At 42.7% G+C, this 19,969-nt stretch overlaps 2 protein-coding genes across 3 annotated transcripts; one reads left to right on the plus strand and one right to left on the minus strand.

Moving 5' to 3' along the window:
• The first annotated feature begins 307 nt into the window (after window positions 1-307).
• fam114a2 (family with sequence similarity 114 member A2) lies at window positions 308-11,997 on the plus strand. The gene is made up of 14 exons (XM_080779986.1): window positions 308-405; window positions 1,484-1,922; window positions 3,130-3,235; window positions 3,714-3,818; window positions 4,524-4,612; window positions 5,140-5,274; window positions 6,035-6,202; window positions 7,231-7,339; window positions 7,668-7,753; window positions 8,244-8,345; window positions 9,143-9,282; window positions 10,952-11,024; window positions 11,137-11,190; window positions 11,735-11,997. The coding sequence occupies exons 2-14, from the start codon at window positions 1,503-1,505 to the stop codon at window positions 11,825-11,827; spliced, it is 1,680 nt and encodes a 559-aa protein (XP_080636112.1). The 5' UTR covers window positions 308-405; window positions 1,484-1,502; the 3' UTR covers window positions 11,828-11,997.
• Window positions 11,998-15,067: 3,070 nt separating this feature from the next.
• Window positions 15,068-18,659, minus strand: LOC308326943 (piggyBac transposable element-derived protein 3-like). 2 transcript variants are annotated; one of them, XM_080780034.1, is made up of 4 exons: window positions 18,392-18,659; window positions 17,205-17,636; window positions 16,015-16,961; window positions 15,068-15,975 (listed from the first exon to the last, which is right to left on the minus strand). In XM_080780034.1, exons 1-4 carry the CDS (start codon window positions 18,621-18,623, stop codon window positions 15,295-15,297), a joined length of 2,292 nt encoding a protein of 763 aa, XP_080636160.1. In that variant the 5' UTR covers window positions 18,624-18,659; the 3' UTR covers window positions 15,068-15,294. The 2 variants fall into 2 exon arrangements, with proteins under 2 accessions (XP_080636160.1, XP_080636159.1); XM_080780033.1 differs by having other exon boundaries at window positions 15,068-16,961.
• Window positions 18,660-19,969: the final 1,310 nt, after the last annotated feature.

Here is a 19,969-nt window from a genome sequence, read left to right on the forward strand (position 1 = left end):
TTATATTTAGATTGAATTTATTTGAGGAAAGCACGAACGTGTATCCAGTCGATTTGGTTTCAAAATAAAAACAAATAATTAAAAATAATCTTTCTAGCTTTCTAGATGGATCTATTATTTTAAGAACACATTAAAACACAGGTATTTGTTTTACAGAAATGTTCGCAGTTTGATGCGTGTTCTCAAATACCGGTAGTTTATTTTTAAATCCAAAGAACCTGTGTTTTATTCTGGTTTTATTGTGGAAAGCGTGGCCGGATGTCGTGTTTGTCACCACGGTGTGTGACGTCACTTCACTCTGGATAATCACAACAACAAATGTGACGTGACGTGGCTAATCCATCCATCCTCGCGAAGACAAAAGGACAAACGCATAATATAAACAACACTTGAGTCATTTAAAAGGTTTGTAATAATGGCGATCGATTGCATTTGTATATATAAATACATCTGATGGAAATGTAATTCTTATAATAAACATTGGACAGGGGAACAGACAGCTAAAGAAGTGACATAACGTTGTGTGTCTGAACTCTGAATGGGTGGCAGAGGGTGACAAACAATGACAGCGTTTTAACTTTTTAGATTCAAGATTCAAGAGTTTTATATTGTCACACAGATGTACAAGTACAGCATTGTGAAAAACTTAGGTTGGGGGTGCTCCACAATACACAATAAAAATTATAATTACAACATGGTAAAGGTGTTTTATACTACAAGAGGTAAGCTATTACTGCTGTTGTACTTTGAAACTACACCAAGGTTTACTTTAAAAGCACTCTTATCTGACCTTATCTTATTAGCCTGATACAGTATATAAGACTGAAGAAGAAGTCAAGAACTCGGTATAGTGGGCTTGGTCTATGACTCTATATGGTATGGAACTACTTTTATACTATAGTTGCTGACTGTAACTTTCGAATACTAATATGCTATGTATTTATCTATTCGTTGCTGCCATTACGCAGCGGTATAGATCTCCTCTTCTCTGCAATACAGGCTATAACTGGCATGTTTTCTTTCTTTTCTTTGCTGTACTGCCTTCGGCAACTGATGTTCCCAGTAGGAAGTAGTAGTCTGTCTGTCTGTCTGTCTGTCTGTCTGACAATACTCCTTTAGCCACGCAGTGTCATACAGTTAAAATGATAAATACATAATATTGAACCTTTATTGATCCTCTCGGGGAGATTCAGCTTGTCTTTGCACACACTCACTCGCTCGCGAGTGCAGAGACTATAGAGATATCTTGCTACCAATCATTTACTTCAGTGGTTTTCAAACATTTTCATGTCAAGGGCACCCAAATGAATATGTATTTTGCAGTGGACCCCATATTACAGCTTCTATATTGGCTATTTTCGAATAACCAAAACATTTAATATGGCTTTAATAATTAAGCGTTTAAAGTAAACTCTTCCACATTTTGCTGGAGAGTGGAGACCCTGTGAAGCCCATTCTAGGAACCTTATCCGTTTGTTGCCAGGTATGTGCTGCTGATACAGATGTCGGACACTGAAGCGTCCGCTTTGTCGGCTGGGGGCTCAGAGGTGGAAGAGTTGCCAGACAGCCTGCCGACCCCACCCAATGACAGCCCCTCTCCGCCGACCTCACCCAATGACAGCCCCTCTCCGCCGACCCCACCCGACGAGAGCCCCTCTCCGCCGACCCCACCCGACGAGAGCCCCCCTCCACCTACCCCACCTGACGAGAGCCCCTCTCCACTGCCCCCACCCAACGAGAGCCCCTCTCCACCGCCCCTGCCCGATGACAGCCCCTCTCCACCGCCGAGCCCACCTGATGGCGTCACCACAGATGTTGCCCCCACCAGGAAAGCCAGGAGGAGAGCCGAGAACAAACCCAGTCCAGCAGCGGTCCAGGAGACACCGCCAGAGGCTCCAAAACAAGAGGAGAAACCAGCCATGGTAAGAATTATGATAATGTTTTCTCTGACACTGTATATGGTGTATTGTACTTGTAGTGTACCTGTACTGAATGTCAGTACGTTGCCTGACTTTTCTTTTTGCTAAAGGGGAGTTTTTCATTGCCACTGTCGTAAAAAAGATGCTTGCTCACGGTGGGGACGGGTTCTCTGCCCTAAAATGTGAAGCGTCTTGAAGTTGAGGCAACTTGTGATTTGACACTTTAATAATACAATTGAATTGAAAGTTACTTGCAGTGTAACACACCGCTGTACGACGAAATAGGGCATTCATTTACGAAATGGCTTAAAAATGGGAAATGTGGAGAAGGTTTCTGCCTGACGGCAACATTAGCTAAACACCGAGCGGCTCATCATGACATTTGCACGGTTTGTATCCAGAGGAGATATTAGCTATCAGCATAATGCAGTGTAAGGGCCGTCTATAAATACCATGTTTCTAATTATGCCAACTCAGCGCAACTCAAGCCCCTCTTTTGGTACCAGGTATACTGTACTTTTCCACTGCAGACACACACGTACACTCTGCCAAGGAGAGCACTGAAGAACAATTGCGAGTTGTCTGGAAACAATCTCTGTTTCAGCCGTACAGTACCAACAAAGACAGATTCTAAAGACATTTAGTTGAGAAACGGGGACATGCAATTGCTCAATATTGATTGATTTCACATTTACAATGGCTAGTTTTAAACTAAGGTTTGTTAACAGAGTGTTCTGGAGATTCCATGCAGTATAGGGAAAGATGTCATGGCGCAAGTAATCTCTCAAATGCAGATTCTGCTAACGGCGGAATCAATGAAGCACCACTCCACCTCCATAAACATGCAGTGTTGTTGTTAGTAGGAATAGACACAGAAGCACACGGGAGGACGTCGACTAAGAAAGGGAAGGAGGTGAAAACCAAATTCCCGTTTCCAGAACCAAGTGGGCTCCCAGATTGCGACGAGAGTGACGATTTCCCCTTTCAGGGGTTTATGCAGACATGGAAACATTTACATTGGGATAGTCTTGGAATTTTAAAACTGACTTTTCAGCGGAGAAGCGGCATGAGACCGGGGGTCAGACTTGAGGCCAGACTTGAGTCCTCTCCGTGGACAGCTGGTGGAAGCTACTGGACATGGTGGTGGTGGTGGTGGAAGCTACTGAAGACATTCTCTCTTCATTCCATCTGTGTTTTTTCTCTCCGTCAGGAGTCCAGTCAGTCCACCGTGGCCCAGGGCGGTGGAGGCTGGGGCTACTGGGGTAGCTGGGGGAAGTCCATCCTATCTACAGCCACAGCTACAGTGACTACTGTGGGTATGTCTCGCACAAACGCACGCACAGTACCAATGTAATTGTTACAAGTTACAACCATGACATATCAATGTTAACTTTCCCCCTGATTCAACTACTTATATATACTACCTTATATACTATTTATTTACTCGTGCTGTGCTGTAGATTTCTACCGAATGTTGGCTCCCAGAATAGAGGGTCTACGCATGCATGTTGGGAGGGGGGGGGGGGGGGGGGGGGGGGAGGGGGAGTGAGTTTAACGTTGTTTAATGCAAAGCTTTTCTGTTTGAATGTACAGTATTTTTAAGTGTGCGTGTGTGTTTTGTCCAGGCCAAAGTCTCAGCCAGGTGATAGAGAAGGCTATTTTTCAATAGCTAAAGTATAACGTAATGCTTAAAACACCAAAAGGGGGTTCCCCGTCCAGAATGGGTTAAGAGTGTGTGTGTGTGTGTGTGTGTGTGTGTGTGTGTGTGTGTGTGTGTGTGTGTGTGTTGTCCAGGCCAAAGTCTCAGCCAGGTGATAGAGAAGGCAGAGACGTCGTTGGGGATCCCCAGTCCTACAGAGGTGTCTTCCCAGGTCCAGGAGGAGACACAGTCACAGTCAGGTACCCTCTACTCTGCTTAGACACTGAGGTCCTGTCTCAACGTCCCCTCCACGGACTCACAGTCTACGCCCTAGGTCGACAAAGTAAATCCTTCTGTGTGGAGTTTACATGTTCTCCCCGTGTCCCATGATGAGCCAAATTTCCAATACCCCCAAATCTCGGCCACTCGCTCACTCCCACTCGGTCACTCGGGGTCTTGGTTCTTTCGACTCGTACTCCTTCCTGTATACCTCTCTTGTGTTTCACTCTCACTTCAGCTGTCCGACACCTGAATCTATACTTCTCAAGAGATCAATAAAGGTTTATATTATCTTATCCTGCAAACCAAACCAAACTCCAAATTAATTCTATATGACGCGTGGAATATGAGCCTCACTTTATCTCTGTGGTCGGTGGCAACGACTGTCGACTGTCAAGGTAACGAGGCGATAAAGTGATGTCCTATTCTTCATATTTTATTACACTTCCTGCCCCGAATCATTCAGGTGACATTATTTCAAATCTGTGACAGGTTCAGTGACAGCGTCGTAGAGTTTCATAGGGTGAGCTTTGTATCAGGTATCAGTATCGGGTCATTAATGTTGTCAGACAGACAGACAGAAGTCATTGAAAGAGTACATATAAAACGTTGTTTTTTGTGCGTGTGTGTGCGTGTGTGTGTGTGTGTGTGTGCGCGTGCTTGCGTACATACGTGCATGATTTCAGGTGATGACAACATTGAGACGGACGGTTCGTCGGCGGTGGGCAGTGCCATGGGAATGCTGTCGTCTTTTGGCAGTGTTGTTCAGAGCACGGTGAGCTTCCCATCGTTCACAATTCAAGTGAAACATTTCAAAACGTAATAAAACATCAAAATTGGTATCCCGACCTGAAAATGCATTTCATGTTAAAGAGGTGGAGAGACTCCTGTTACCGAACAAACATTCTATATAGCAACGAGTACAATCAGAATATACTGTAGAGCTATTTAACACTTATTTATTTTTTACCAAAGAAAATCACATAACCCTACCTTTAACCCATTTTGAGGGAGAACCCTTTTTGGTGTTTTAAGCATTATGCTATGCTTTAGCTATTTAAAAATAGCAGATCTACAAGCTCGTAGCGCGCCACTCGGTGGCGCGCTACGAGCTTGTAGGTCTGCTGTTTTTGAAAAATCGAAGAGCGACTGACTGATAGAAGACATTTTTAGAATCTGATCTCAGGTCAGAATTAAAACTGTCAGGATGTAGAAGACATTTTTAGAAATCTGATCTCAGGTCAGAATGGGCCGGGGTAACTTCTGGGCTGGACTCTAAATGCTGTAGTTCTGTTGTCACAGAGTAAGACGGTGATCACGGGAGGTCTCGATGCCCTGGAGTACATCGGGAAGAAGACCATGGACGTGATCGCGGAGGGAGATCCGGGATTTAAAAAGACCAAAGGACTCATGATCAGGAATTCCACTCTGTCACAGGTGAACCTTTTTTTTTCTCTCCAGCTAATATATTTTTTTAATTAGCTGGTTAGCTGTTAATCTTTTTCAACCAAGGTTCATGTTTTAGGTTGTTATTAGAGAAAGTAAAAGATGATTTATTCTTTTCATTTGCTGCTTTCTTTAGTTTTAGGGATTTTAGCTGTTTTTGACAGGGGAGCGGGGCATTCGAACATGGGGCTAAATAAATATATTTTTTTTTTACAAAATCTTATAGCGATTTCTTTTTTTATTATTTACTATAGTCCTACTAGACCCCAAGAAATTACATCTGGCCACAAAAGATCACGGGTTCTACTGAATGTGTCAAACTGACATATTGAGCCTATATGACACACAGTGTGGCTTCCCCCCAGTAGGCCACCTTCACATTCAGTAGATCCTGTGATCTTTTATGGCCAGGTGTAATTTCTTGGGATCTAGTAGGACTATAGTAAATAATAAAAAAATCGCTATAAAATGTTATAAATGCAAAAAAATACATATTTAGCCCCATGTTCGAATGCCCCCGCCCCCCTGTCAAAAACGGCTAAAATCCCTAAAACTAAAGAAAGCAGCAAATGAAAAATAATTAACACTCATCTTTTACTTTCTCTAATAACAACCTAAAACATGAACCTCGGTTGAAAAATAAATAAACTCGTCCTTTAAGTAGATGCATGCTTAGAGATACCATCCAGTTTGTCCTCAAAGAAAGGATAAAGTCTCATTTTGTGCGTATGTGCGTGGCGTGCGTTGTCAGGTGCTGCGGGAGGCCAAGGAGCGCGAGGAGCAGCAGACGGTGGAGGAGGCGGTGAGCTCCGACCCGGAGAAGAAGAGAGCGGCTCATTATGGGATGTTGTTTGACGAGTTCCAGGGTCTGTCTCACCTGGAGGCTCTGGAGATCCTGTCCAGAGAGAGCGAGGCCAAGGTACAGGGTAACAAGACAACCCCCCCCCCCCCCCCCCACCGTTTCTGTTTTCCTCCCAGAACGTTCCCCGGTGACGGGTGGGAGAGGCTGGACAGCAGACGGCTGGACTTTGAATCTCTCTAACTATAAACTAAGTACAAATATAATTTATGAAAAGCTACTACACTGAAATGGAGGACATTCATTTTGTCAACGGCCTATGCACCCTAGAGGAGCAACGGGCTTAAGTCAGGTACTACAGTGAAGTCTGTTCTAAGAAGTTGTTGTAGGATATGTGGGGATTCTCTGACGAGGTACCATTTTGAGGGGGCAAAACCTTACATATACTAAATAATACTAAATTGTTTATAGGGTAAATATAAGTAAAATAATATAGCCTTTTATATTTTTTTCCAAAAAGAATACAAACAGCCAATAGCTTCATTTTCCTCCTAGACTTTTCTAAAAGTATTTATTTAAAGACGATTGCCAACTCAAGTCGTGACACATCACGACGATAGACACGATGTTTTCCGCTGATCAAATCATTTGTAAGACGAAAAACAAAGCAAAAAGTGTTCTATCCCGTCATGTTTTTCTTCTTACAAATTATTTGATCACACAGCCGCGCGTGTCATGATTTGTCACAACTCGAGTTGGCTTTGTCCGCGGCGTGAACGTCTTTTATATAAATACTTTTTGAAAAGTCTATGAGGAAAATGAACGAACAGGGAATTCACTTCTGGTCCTCGGGAGGGTGGCGGGACTGCGACCCTCTATTCTTCATACTTCATACTTCACACTTCCTGCCCTCACGCATTTAAGGTGGCATTAGTTCAAATCTGTGACGGTTCAGTAATCCGAGGGTCTCAGAGGGTGACATTGAGCCTTGGCCTCAGTATCGGGTTATTAATGTTGTTGTTGTAATTAATGTGAATTAACATGCTGGCTGGCTGGGTCGTTGCATACTGTGGCACCGGCACACAGGTTGAGAATGAATCTAAAAAATATAGGTGTGTGCGTGCATGCGTGTGTGTGCGTGCGTTTAGGTGAAGTCAGTGTTAACCAGCCTATCGGGAGAGGAGCTGTGTCTGCTCAGAGAGGAGCTGAACCACATCAAGGAGTCCTTCTCTCTGGTGGAGTTCGACGACGAGGAAGGTGAACGTTCATCATACGTCGCAAATATCCTTAACCCATTTTAGACCTGATGCCGATTCTACAAAATCCCCCCCCAGAAACAAAGATTTGACTTAAAAACGTTGGCTGTGAAATAATTATACAGAGATTTTTCTAAAATAGCAGATCTACAAGCTTGCAGATCTGCTATTTTTCAAATAGCTAAAGTATAACGTAATGCTTAAAACACCAAAAGGGGTTCCCCGGGCCCAGAATGGATTAAGATGAGTTGATACTATAGCAGGCTTTCAACAGCAGAGAAACACACATTGGGTCATTCATTAACCGTTTGGCTTGTTTTCAATGTCAGATGACGATGGGACAGAGTTTTTGATGGAGCTCACGGAGGCTTTGGAAGGCCTCCACGTATCTGTCACAGCAGACAAACTGGGAAAGGTACAGCTACACACACACACACACACACACCAGTGTTGTTTTCGTCGACTAAAACTAGGACGAAAAATGTCCGTCGACTTCTTCCACTGACAAAAACTAAAGGGAAACTAAATTAAAACTAAGCTATGATGACTAAAACTAAGACTAAATATATTGACAATTTCATCAACACATAAAAACTAGAACTAAAATGTTAGGATGGGACTAGTGGACAAGAGATCCAGTATTAAGTCATTTTACACTTGGTTGCATGCTGAAAATAGCTGATCTACAAGCTGTGAGCTTGTAGATCGGCTATTTTCAGCAAGTGTAAAATCAGCCGTTACGACGGCGTCAAGGCCCGCCAAAATACATGTCGACTAAATAGATTTAGTCGACTAAAATCTTATGTTTAGACAGTCGACTAAAACTAGACTAACACTTAAAACATTCCAGGTGACTAAAAGGTATTTATGCATTGTTTTAAATGAAATGTCATCCTCTCTACCAGGCGAGTCAGAGCGCGTGTGAGCAGATCAAGGAAATGTCCAAACCGTCCCAGGAAGAGGACACGAACGGAGGAGAGGCAGTGAGGAAGACATTCTCCGTAGAGGTGAACTTCTTCTGAAACAGTGTTAAAGAAAAGTGTTCGTCAACTACCTTTTTCCACTGATGAAAACTACATGGAAAGTAAATGAAAACTAAGACTAAATGTATTGACAATTTCGTCAACAGATAGAAACTAGACTAAAATGTTAGTTAGGGACTAGTGGACAAGACATCCAGTATTAGTCATTTTACACTTGGTTGCATGCTGAAAATAGCAGATTTAGTCGACTAAAATCCCAGGACATTTACTCGACTAAAACTAGACTAACACTAAAACATTCCAGGTTACTGGAATGTGACTAAAAGTTTCATTCCAAAGACTATGATGGTAAACTAAAAATAGAAGTTTTGCTGCCAAAAACAACACTGCTTCTGAAAACAGCGATCGTCTGTCGGGTGGAAACCTCATACCGGATGTACAAGTTATTTAAAAAAAACACGTCCTTCCGAGCCTCACTCTGAGCCTCGTTGCGAGCTTGTAGATCGGCTACTTTTTGATGCTTTTTTTTTTTTTTTGTGAAAAGTAGGGCATTCATTTACAAATTGACTGGATACACAGGAGGTTCTTCTGCCCAACTGAATGATATTATACAGAAAAAATATACGATATTATTATATACGACATATTTTGGTGTGTGTGTGTGGGGCAGAGTGGCTGCCCAGAGATAGTGTCCTTGAACAAGACACTGAACCCCTAATTGCTCCTGATGAATGGGTGAATGTAATGCACAATCTCTGTAAAGCGCCTTGGATAAAGGCACTATATAAATGCACCATTTTTGTGTGTGTGTGTGTGCTCAGGACGTCCATGCGGCAGCCATCCGCAGCCTGGCTGAGCTGACGGCTCGCTCCATAGAACAGTTCCACAAGGTGGCCGAGAGGATTCTGTCCAACAGCACGTTCCGCTGTGGCGCCCTTCAACAGGCCAAGGCCCTCGCACAGTAAGTTCAGCTGCAACAGGCCAAGGCCCTCACACAGTAAGTTCACCTTCAACAGGTCAAGGCCCTCACACAGTAAGTTCAGCTTCAACAGGTCAAGGCCCTCACACAGTAAGTTCAGCTTCAACAGGTCAAGGCCCTCGCACAGTAAGTTCAGCTGCAACAGGTCAAGGCCCTCACACAGTAAGTTCAGCTGCAACAGGTCAAGGCCCTCACACAGTAAGTTCAGCTGCAACAGGCCAAGGCCCTCGCACAGTAAGTTCAGCTGCAACAGGTCAAGGCCCTCGCACAGTAAGTTCAGCTGCAACAGGTCAAGGCCCTCACACAGTAAGTTCAGTTTCAACAGGTCAAGACCCTCACACAGTAAGTTCAGCTTCAACAGGTCAAGGCCCTCACACAGTAAGTTCAGTTTCAACAGGTCAAGGCCCTCACACAGTAAGTTCAGTTTCAACAGGTCAAGGCCCTCACACAGTAAGTTCAGTTTCAACAGGTCAAGGCCCTCACACAGTAAGTTCAGCTTCAACAGGTCAAGGCCCTCACACAGTAAGTTCAGCTGCAACAGGTCAAGGCCCTCACACAGTAAGTTCAGCTGCAACAGGCCAAGGCCCTCGCACAGTAAGTTCAGCTGCAACAGGTCAAGGCCCTCGCACAGTAAGTTCACCTGCAACAGGTCAAGGCCAAGGTCGACCTTTTTTCACTGACAAACTAAATGGAAACTAAGCTATGGTGACTAAAACTGAGACTAAATATATTGACAATTTCGTCTACAAATAAAAACTCTTAACTAAAATGTTAGGAAGGGACTAGTGGACAAGAGATCCAGTATAAGTCATTTTACACTTTGTTTGAATGCTGATAATAGCAGATCTACAACCTCACAACTCGTCGCGAGCTTGTAGATCGGCTATTTTCAGAAAGTGTAAAATCTGCCATTTCGATGGCACCAAGGCCCGCCAAAACACATTTTTGTTGACTAAATCAACTAGATTCTTTTCAAAAATAGCTAAAGTATAACATAATGCTTAGTAAAAAACACAAACGGGTTCCCATCCAGAATGGGTTAAGATTAAAGGCTATTTTTGGAAGTGGTGAAACTAGCAATAGAATATACATTCAGAAGCGTCTTCATAAACCCTGTAATGGTCCCAGATATAAATCAAAGTGTAAAGCCTCAATCTGCGATTCCTCGTATGTAGAACAGCAAGAACACGGGCTTAGAACCATAATACCTAAACATAATTCCACATTGTTTAGGACAGTGGTTCCCCAACCTTTTCATGTCAAGGACCCCGAATTGATACTATTTAGCCCCACGGACCCCCAATTGAAAAGATTATGCCAGGGAACCCCATAAGAGAAGATTTTTACGGCTCTATCAGTGATTCTCAACCCGTTAATTTCAAGGACCCCCCAGTTTGACATGCATTATTCTACGGACCCCCATTGAATGGCATTTCTATCTCTGGTACCCCAAATTTATATTGTAAAATCAACGTTAATTTAACACAGTGTACAAACAGGTCCATTTGAGTTGCAGACCCATAAGTGTCCATTTGGTTCCTAATTATCATTCAGTGTCTCTTTATATTATAGAGAACTAGCAACAACTATTATGCAAATTGCAGTTGAACTTCATGTGTTGAACATTTCTTTTTTTCCCCCTCCCTTCCAGAATCACCATTGTTCTGTGTAAAGAGATTTCTCTGCTGTCCAAGAAGTTCACCTCTTGTTTAACAACTATTGGGGTAAAACTGTTCCTGTGTCTTCTGATAAAAATGTATCATCGATGCTCTTTGTGTAATACATTGTCTCTGTGAGACGGAACGCTAATCGAGATGATTTCGTTGCGTTTAACAGTCCAGCGAGAAGAGAGACGTTCTCAACCCGCTGATAACGGGAGTCTTCCTCGAGGTGAGTTCTGTCTCATTGACCACACACTAGCCCAGTTAGACCCGAGGCCCATTCTAAATAAAAATGTTGGGGTTTTTTTCTTCTGAAAAACCCATGTTTCTGTGTCACCTTTTTCATGTCAAGGACCCACAGAATTATCTGTATTTGGCTGCGGACCCCCATCTCAAAATGTCGTTTCAGGGACCCCTCCCCAGAAGCAAAGATTTGAGTTAAAAACGTTCGCTCGGAAAGAATATATATATTCAAAGATTTGCGCCACATTTTCATTTCTTTTCAAAAATAGCAGACCTACAAGCTCGTATGAGCTTGCTATTTTTCAATAAAATTAAAACACCAAAAGAGGTTCCCGACCGTCCAGAATGGGCTAGAGTTCCTACATTCTGGAACTGAACAGTGGCAATAGAAACACATTGATTAAAAATATATATATATATATCTTTGGTGGGTATGTTGACGTTCTCGTGTCTGTGATATATTAAAATCAATCAATCCTAAATCAATCACGTGTGTGGAACAAACCCGTTGGTGCTCTTCCTCTTGCCAGGCGTCCAACAGTGCGTCTTACATCCAGGACGCCTTCCAGCTCGTCCGCCCCATCCTGGAGGTGTCCCACATCCAGAGGACAAACCAGGAGTGACCTACGACCCCCTTCCAGCTCGTCCTCCCCGTCCTGGAGGTGTCCCACATCCAGAGGACAAACCAGGAGTGACCTACGACCCCCTTCCAGCTCGTCCTCCTCCGTCCTGGAGATGTCCCACATCCAGAGGACAAACCAGGAGTGACCTACGACCCCCCTGACACCCAACATCTCATATAAAGTGGCGTGCACAGTCGGATACGCTAGGTGGTGCGAGAGCACCCCCTGCCCCTTTCAGCAAAAACATGTTTTTTACAGTGTACAGTATGTGGTGGTGACATTGATCAATTCTTGAAAAAAAAAGCTTCTAATATATTATTTAAGCCCCTAAATCTATGAATCTCACACTATTAAGGCAACCGGCCGGTTCCACGGGGGCTGCACAAGGTGCCCTTTCCCCCCCCCCACTTCAGCACCTGCCCCTCTAAATGTCTGTGCACGCCACTGCATATAGAACCAGTGGCGGACACAGTTCTTGAGTCAGAGTATAGACACTGCCCGGGCAATTATTACCCAATTACAAATGATGTGAAAGCTGCTCGGTCAAATTGGCACTTGAGTTAAAGTGCTTTAAGTATTATTAAAGTATAAATGTAATATCAATGTATTGCTGTATTTTGAAACTGTCCCCCCAAAATTCAAAACATAAAAAAAATGTAAAATCTTAACATTTTTGAAATGTGTAATAATGGTTAATTCGTAATATATTTTTGTAATTTTGTGTCCCTTCCTAGAAATGTATTGGCGTCAAAAGTACAATATTAGTCTTTGGAATGAGTTTGTAACCCTACCATTAACATCCTATGGCAGGCAAACGTGTCAAACTTTCCTTTTGCTTTATGTAGCATGTCAAACTTTGGGGTTTTCATGATTCTGAATCCAGTCCAAACATTAGTTTTGCACACAAAACACTCCTTGGGCTTAAAAACAGCCATAGCCACTTGACCAAAATGTACTGACCTCGTCACATTTGTCATAACGTCTATGTCCGTTTTTAGGGTTAGGGTTTTTTGTGCAAAACCAATGCTTGGAATGGATTCAGGCATCGTGAAAACCCCCTAGTTTGACATGTCACGTGCTACTTAAAGCATAAGAAAAGTCTGACATTTTTGCCTGCCATAGGACGTTAATGAAAGAAAAGTGCATTTATATAGCACCTTTATCCAAGGCGCTTTACATAGATTGTGCATTACATTCTTGCTCAAGGACCCTTCGACACAAACTCTGGAGGAGCCCGGGTTCGAACTGGCAACCTTGCCGTTGCCATCCGGCCACTCTACCCCTGATCCACCGCCGCCCCAGTCTAAAGCCTATATACACTCTGTGCGTCGGTGCGTAGTACTAGTATGGCAGTGTCACTTGAACAGACAACTGATTTTGTCGGGAAAAGTATCAATAACTTATATAAAGGGCTGACAAACACTTATCAAATTGTCTAATGATTATTGAACTGATGCAAGGTCTGTTTTTATTCGTTTGAGTGCAGCAAAACAGTTTCAGAGTAAAGTGATGATCAAATGGAAAACTGGACAGCTTTGCTGTTCTGCTGAGCCTATTTTGTATTGCGATCTGTGATGGTAAAAGGGACATGTGGCAGTAGCCTGGTAAAACCACTCCCCCTGCTGGACAAATGTGGTAGGACATTGACTTGTTTTGTTTGTGTATTCTTGTGCACATGTTATAAGTCTCAAAATTAGACTTGTGTTCTCATTTGGTCTCAGCACACATTTGGAAAAACAAAAGCAGACAATTTGTGGTTTTAGACTTAAACCAGAGGAAACCGTTTGTTTTAGAGGGACTAGAATTAGAATTATTAAAATCTCTGAACTGCTTCAATAATACTCAATAATACTACTCAGATATCAAGATATATATTGCCCAAATCTTCACATACCCAGTACCCCAATTGTTTCAGTCATCCATTGACATTATTTAATAAATCTTGTTAATAATAATCAATATACAGTTATTTAAAGTTTCAGGTGTTTATATAAATGTGTGCCTGACAAAACAGCACTGTGGATCAACAGTGTGGAACTTTAGATTAGACTTTTGGAACCAATTGTTTGAGTTGTAAACTCTTTTAACGTGTTGTTAACGGGCTGTAAAATGATTCTAACATCTGGTTGAGGTTCTCTGGTCTTCTAAGTGTTTGGGCAGACGGTCAGCTCCAGGTATTTTAAATAAAACATGCTGTTTTTGAATTAACAACCCTGTTTTCATTGCACTCGCGTCAATTTGTGTCATTCAGTTATTTTGTCCCGTTTTTGTCAAATGAAAATAGTTTTGGCGTTGACCTAGTGAGAATTAGGAATGTCCAGATACACTTTTTTCGTACCCGATAGATATATATATATATATATATATATATATATATATATATATTATATCTCGTTTTGGGCAACTCCAAATCCAACTCCACATACCCCAACATTTTATTCAAGGACATAGTGTCAACCCCTTACATCTCTAGTAAAAATCCTTTAATCTATCCCTTTGTACCTCTGAGGGTATACAAACGTAATATTGTAAACCATTACTGTGTCAAAAGTAATCCAAAACTGATTACGATTATGAAATGTTTCCACACTGTCAAATACACGAGAAAGTGTTTGAGCTGAAATCCCCCGTCCGTGTTCTTCAACCCATTTAGACCTGAACTTGGTTCTACAAATGTCTTCTAAATCCTGACAGTTTTCAGAAAAAGTTTCTATGTCAGTGGTGCTCAAAACAGAAACATTTTCATGTCAAGGACCCCAAAGATTATATGCAATTGGTCGCCGACCCCCATCTGAAAAGATGTTGCTCCAGGGACCCCCCCCCCCCCCCCCAGAAGCAAAGATTTGAGTTAAAAACGTTCACCCTGGAAGATTATATTCAAAGTTTTGCACCACATTTTCACGATTTTAGATTTTCACGATTTAAAAACACCAAAAGGGGTTATTTCATTCTTCTGCCAAATGACGTGACTCACAAACAACGTGAAACGATAAAAATATCACAATAGAGTCCACATAACCTACTGGTCATATTGTCGTATTGGTTATGTGGACTGACGTGACGAAGCTTTACTCACAAATAAAGCAAACCGCAAATTACGTTAAATTATACATTATGCAAATGCCAACATACATCACACATATGTGATGTGTATTGGCCTGGAGAAGCTTTACCCGCAAATGACGCGACGCAAAATACATTGTCAAATGTGTCAGCAATACAGTAACACTATGAATGACAGACAGTACACAACAACTTTATTAGTTGTAGTAGTATTACAAATCCAGCTCATACGTTCGCACCTCTGTGATTATATGGAGATGAACCACAGTCACTTTGCTGTACAATCGCTTCACTTTTCACATTTGCACTTTTCACAGTATTTCAAACAAATCAAATATAAAAGAAAACAGACTATACATCATTACCTCTCTCTCTTTCCCCTGAGTGATTTCCTGAAAACAGCTTCACTTGTGGAAATCTCGAAAGCAGTTAATTTTACTGTTGAGGCACAGGTGAAGATTGCACTTCGAACATTTGAAATTAGACTTGCCCTTACACGTTGGGTATTTGCAGCGTTTCCTGCTACCATCAACCATTGGCCAGTGACCCACAGCGTCTGTACGGACCTCCAGTGTTGGAATAGCCTTCACTGGACCCCTGTGTTTCTTCCTTTCACATTCCCTCTCGACAAAAGAGGAAGGCTGCCCCCTCTTCCTCCTGGACAGATCCTTGCCTTGCATGCAGAGTGCCTGCGCTACCGACGACCTAAAATCGAGCAAATCCTTCCGCTTCTTTCTCGGAACGTCCAGCGACTCACAATCGCGTCGATACAACAGTAAGCCGTTTGCAATCATCATATCGACTAAATGAAAAAATAACCTTTGATAGTACTTTTTTGAACTTATCCGGATGCGATATTTTGCAATTGGTGCGTCGAGAGAATCGTCGCCGCCGCCAACGAACTTGTTGTACAGGCTGATGATGCTTGTGCATTCTGTTTCGACCGTACGTTTGGACTTTCTCTCCCTTATTCTGATGGTACAAACAGGCTGGGCACTGGCAAAAGTGCTGGCAACGATCACCGCTCGGTTGTCAAACAATGATTTAGTTGCCCTTATCTCTACACCATCGACAACAACCTTTTTCTCTTCAAATGTCACTCTTCCCTTCTTTTTGAAATCCACGTCGGAGCTGAAACTGCACCCTTGCAGGCGATCTTCCTGCATAGTACCAATGGCTGGTATCCCCTTGTTCGCAAGAGCAACAAACAAACCAAGGGAGGAAAACCACTTGTCAAAATACAATAGGTGGTTGACACCACGAGGAATGATTTGTGCAAGCTGTAGGACAATATTTCCATTCGCACCGATGTCATCGTCGGGTTCTCCGGGTGCAGGATTAGTTTTGCCCGTGTGTACGTCGAAGGAATAGACCAGACCTTTTGTATCACGAAGCACAAAGACGTTGCAGTGTCCCCGTGTGTGTGGCTTCTTGGGGACATGTCGCTTAGGCCCTTTCAAATTCAAAGGGACCATTTGCTCATCGACGGACAACATTTGATCCAGAGGGAGACCCTGACATTTTCGGAGGAGCGAATCAACAATTGGCCTTATTTTGAAGAGCTTATCGTCATTGTTGGCGGCCATGTTGCCGTTGTCATTGAAATGGATGAACCTTTTAATTTCCACCCATCTGTCTCGGGACATCACGTCGGCCACCTGTGCTATTCGACATTCATTGGACCAGTACATTCTCGACCGCGGCACGCGTATAATACTCATGTACACCAAAGTGCCCACAAACTGCTCCAATTCATTTCGGTCCAATCGGAGGGCCTTATTCGGACTGGTGGTTTGCTTGCAATATAGATTACTTTGTTCTACAATACCGTCCAAAAGGTCGGCGTCAAAGAAGTCCCGGAAGTACTCGATGGGCTCTCTGACTCTGGCGTTAGCGGAGGGAGGAGCACCGTGCCACGTTGGAATGTCTCTTGCAGAGTTGTGTTGTTGTTGCACCGTCTCCCACGCCACCCGTGGCGCTCTTCTCCTCACGGCGGCGGCCGCAGCCGATGGGCTCCGTGCACCAGTGGCACCGGTGCTGGCAGGTGCATCATCACTGCTGCTTTCATCACCTGGGTACACACAGGATATACAAAATGTCTTCTGAATCATGAAAAACGTCATGTTTCTATAGCAGTGGTTCTCAATATTTCATGTCAAGGACCCCAAAGATTATATGCAATTGGCCGCACTACGAGCTTGTAGATCTGCCATTTTTCAATAGCTAAAGTATAACATAATGCTTAAAACACCAAAAAGGGTTTTCCCCGCCCAGAATGGGTTGTGTGACTTCCGTCTGTTCAAAGCTGACTGACCTCCACTGGTCTCCTCCCACTCATCACTGTCTTCAGTGACTTCAGAGTCTGACTCAAGTTCAACTTCAATTCCAGAACAGTATGACAGGGTGTCTTCATCATCATCATCATCATCCTCTTCTTCTTTCACTGCTGGTGATGTCAACGTCGAGCCATCTGGCTCCTCTGGCCTTAGAAGTATCTCCTCATGTTCCTCTTTAATGTGTGGCGGCGGATGCTCTGGTTCCTCCTGGAGCAGACTGGGGCTCCAGGACCTCCAACCCTCCTCCTCTTCACACCCATCCATCTTCGTGTTGGTCAGCACAGCAGCTTGCTCTCTCTCATTCATCCCGTCAAGCTGTCCAAACGATGGTGTCTCCACGCGTGTGTGCCCCAGGTGTAATGAAGGTGCCCAGTCAGGATCACTCTCAAGCATTTCCATGGCTGGCTCGCCTGGGGGAAAGAAAAAAAAACATCAACATTGCTAATTAGGGCCAACTGGCTCATTTACATGGATGTGAAAATGTTGATTAATGTGCACCGTTCCTGGTAAACAAAAAAATACTTATGTAACCTAGTTATGTGTGTTGTATTCAATCAAAAACACTCGTACACCAAAAAGAGAAAAGACACCCATGTACCTGTCAAACAACTTCCTAAACGTCAATGCTGTCCACGACCACAACCTAACTTTTGGATTGTGAGTTTACAAATGTATATTCTCTTTTTAGTGTTAGATAGCATTCCATTTTTCTTTGGTTTTGGGTTGTCTCTTTTCCAGTATGCCAGGTAGCTTTCCTCTTGTTTTTTTATAATAATGTTTAAGTGAAGTTAAGTCCAAAGGGTTTTTGTGCTTGCGTTTGTGCACAAATCCCCTGGACCAGCTGACTAAACTATAGTGAGCATCCCTGTAAGTTTTCACTATGGTTGAGGGCTAGCCATGTTATGGAGCGTGTCTGGGTTGCTTTCTTTGGTTTCTTTTTTAAATGTTAGGTACTCTTCTTCAATCAAACTCTGCACAGATTGTTGTAAGAAGTTCGTGTGTATTGTGGAACAGCAGCAGCTCTTGTTCATTTACTTATAGGCTACTAGCCATGGTTCATGACTGATAATCATCATGGCAGTCATGTTTCAGGGCTAATAGGCTACTTACTTTAATATAGCAGAGACACAAAATAGCCGTTTCATGTGTTTGGTAATAAACGTACCTTTGTGAAAATGCCGTGAACAGACACGGCTGTGCTTGCGTACCTTGTCGAACGTCAACTCTTCGCGTCCTACGGCTGAGATCCAAGCCATGCGACGTCTCTTAGTCAACTCGGCCATCTGAGCCCCGTGGTGTTGCTTCCATGCTGGGAAGACGAAGAATCTAACGTTGTCCGCCGTGGTCTGGGGCGTCCATCTGCTGTGGCACTTAATAACGGAGCAGCTCTGCACCATTGTAGTAGTAAATAGACTATCTATGACTGAGTCTGACTGTCAGTCTTTCTCGTACAGACAGACAAGTGAGACAACTAACAGTAAACACACCAGTGTTGCCAACTCTCGTGAGAGAAATAGGCCTATGCTAACCCACCTCCAAAAACAAGCCAAAACAAACCCAATAATATGACCATATATAATCCTAATAAAAATATTTGATGCATTATCATTATAAATACTATGTATGTATATGATAATTAATGTTTTAGTAATTTATTATACTAATAATTAGCCTATAAAGAAAAGAAAAGGATCTCTGGAATAAAAGGAAGGAAGTCGCGGGAAATAAGCAGACTTGGCAACCCTGAAACACACACATCCGTCCTGCATTGTGTGTGTTTCAACCAGAGGTCCGGGGACCATCAGTGGTCCTTGAGGCTTCATTTACAAGAAGTCTACACGGTTAGATAATGTAGAATAATTGAAGCATTTTCTTAACGACATTTGTTACATTTCATGATCTAGATTCACATATGAGCAAACTAAGGCACCAGTACTTGTTTCAGATGTTAGGTATATGTATGTATGACATTTGAGAAAGATTTTGTGTTGCCAAAATCAATATACTGCATGGTAACACATTTTAAAAGCAAAAACAGCTGCACAAGATTTTCGTTTTTTGGGTTATATACATTTCTGGCTTGTGACAAAATACTGCAGGATATTATGAGTAGAACTTTTAACCCAAAGTCCAGAAGGGTATTATCTATGAAAAATGCATTGAATGTGTAGTGCCCATGACATGGGAACGAAACTGAACGAAAAGGGACCTCACAATATATGTCCTTAAAATTATCCAGTTCCTTGATAGGGATCAACCACCTCTAAAACTGAAGCAGATAGAAGCACTCGGCCTAGCCTAAGATTGATTGATTGGAAATGTTATTAACAGTGGGGTACAGTTTAAAAAAAAGGCACAGGTCGAAAACGCTAAGAGGATAAAACCAGAAAAATACTTGTTTACATCAGGGTCATCAAGACATCCCATCACCCCTTTCTCCCCTCACTGCTTTTTTTCCCTTATTACCCCTTCTATGATGATTTCCTGTTTTTGGCTATACCGTAGAAGTGTATATTTGTAAGTCTCTAAATGTTATGATGAATTGAACAAGGTGGACCCTCTTGTAAACAAGTGCAATGCTTTATTGGGTCGTCCACTCACAGTTGACGGTCTTTGTATCGAAGTTGTGCTTGAAATGTACTGTAATTCTGCAAACTGTTATTAAATACTTCAATCAAACAAACAAATATACACACCTATGCAAAAGAAAAATCATCAAATCACTTGGTTAGAAAACAGGGGA

Source organism: Protomyctophum bolini, assembly GCF_963924005.1.
Source record: "Protomyctophum bolini genome assembly, chromosome: 13".
Lineage (NCBI taxonomy): Eukaryota > Metazoa > Chordata > Actinopteri > Myctophiformes > Myctophidae > Protomyctophum > Protomyctophum bolini.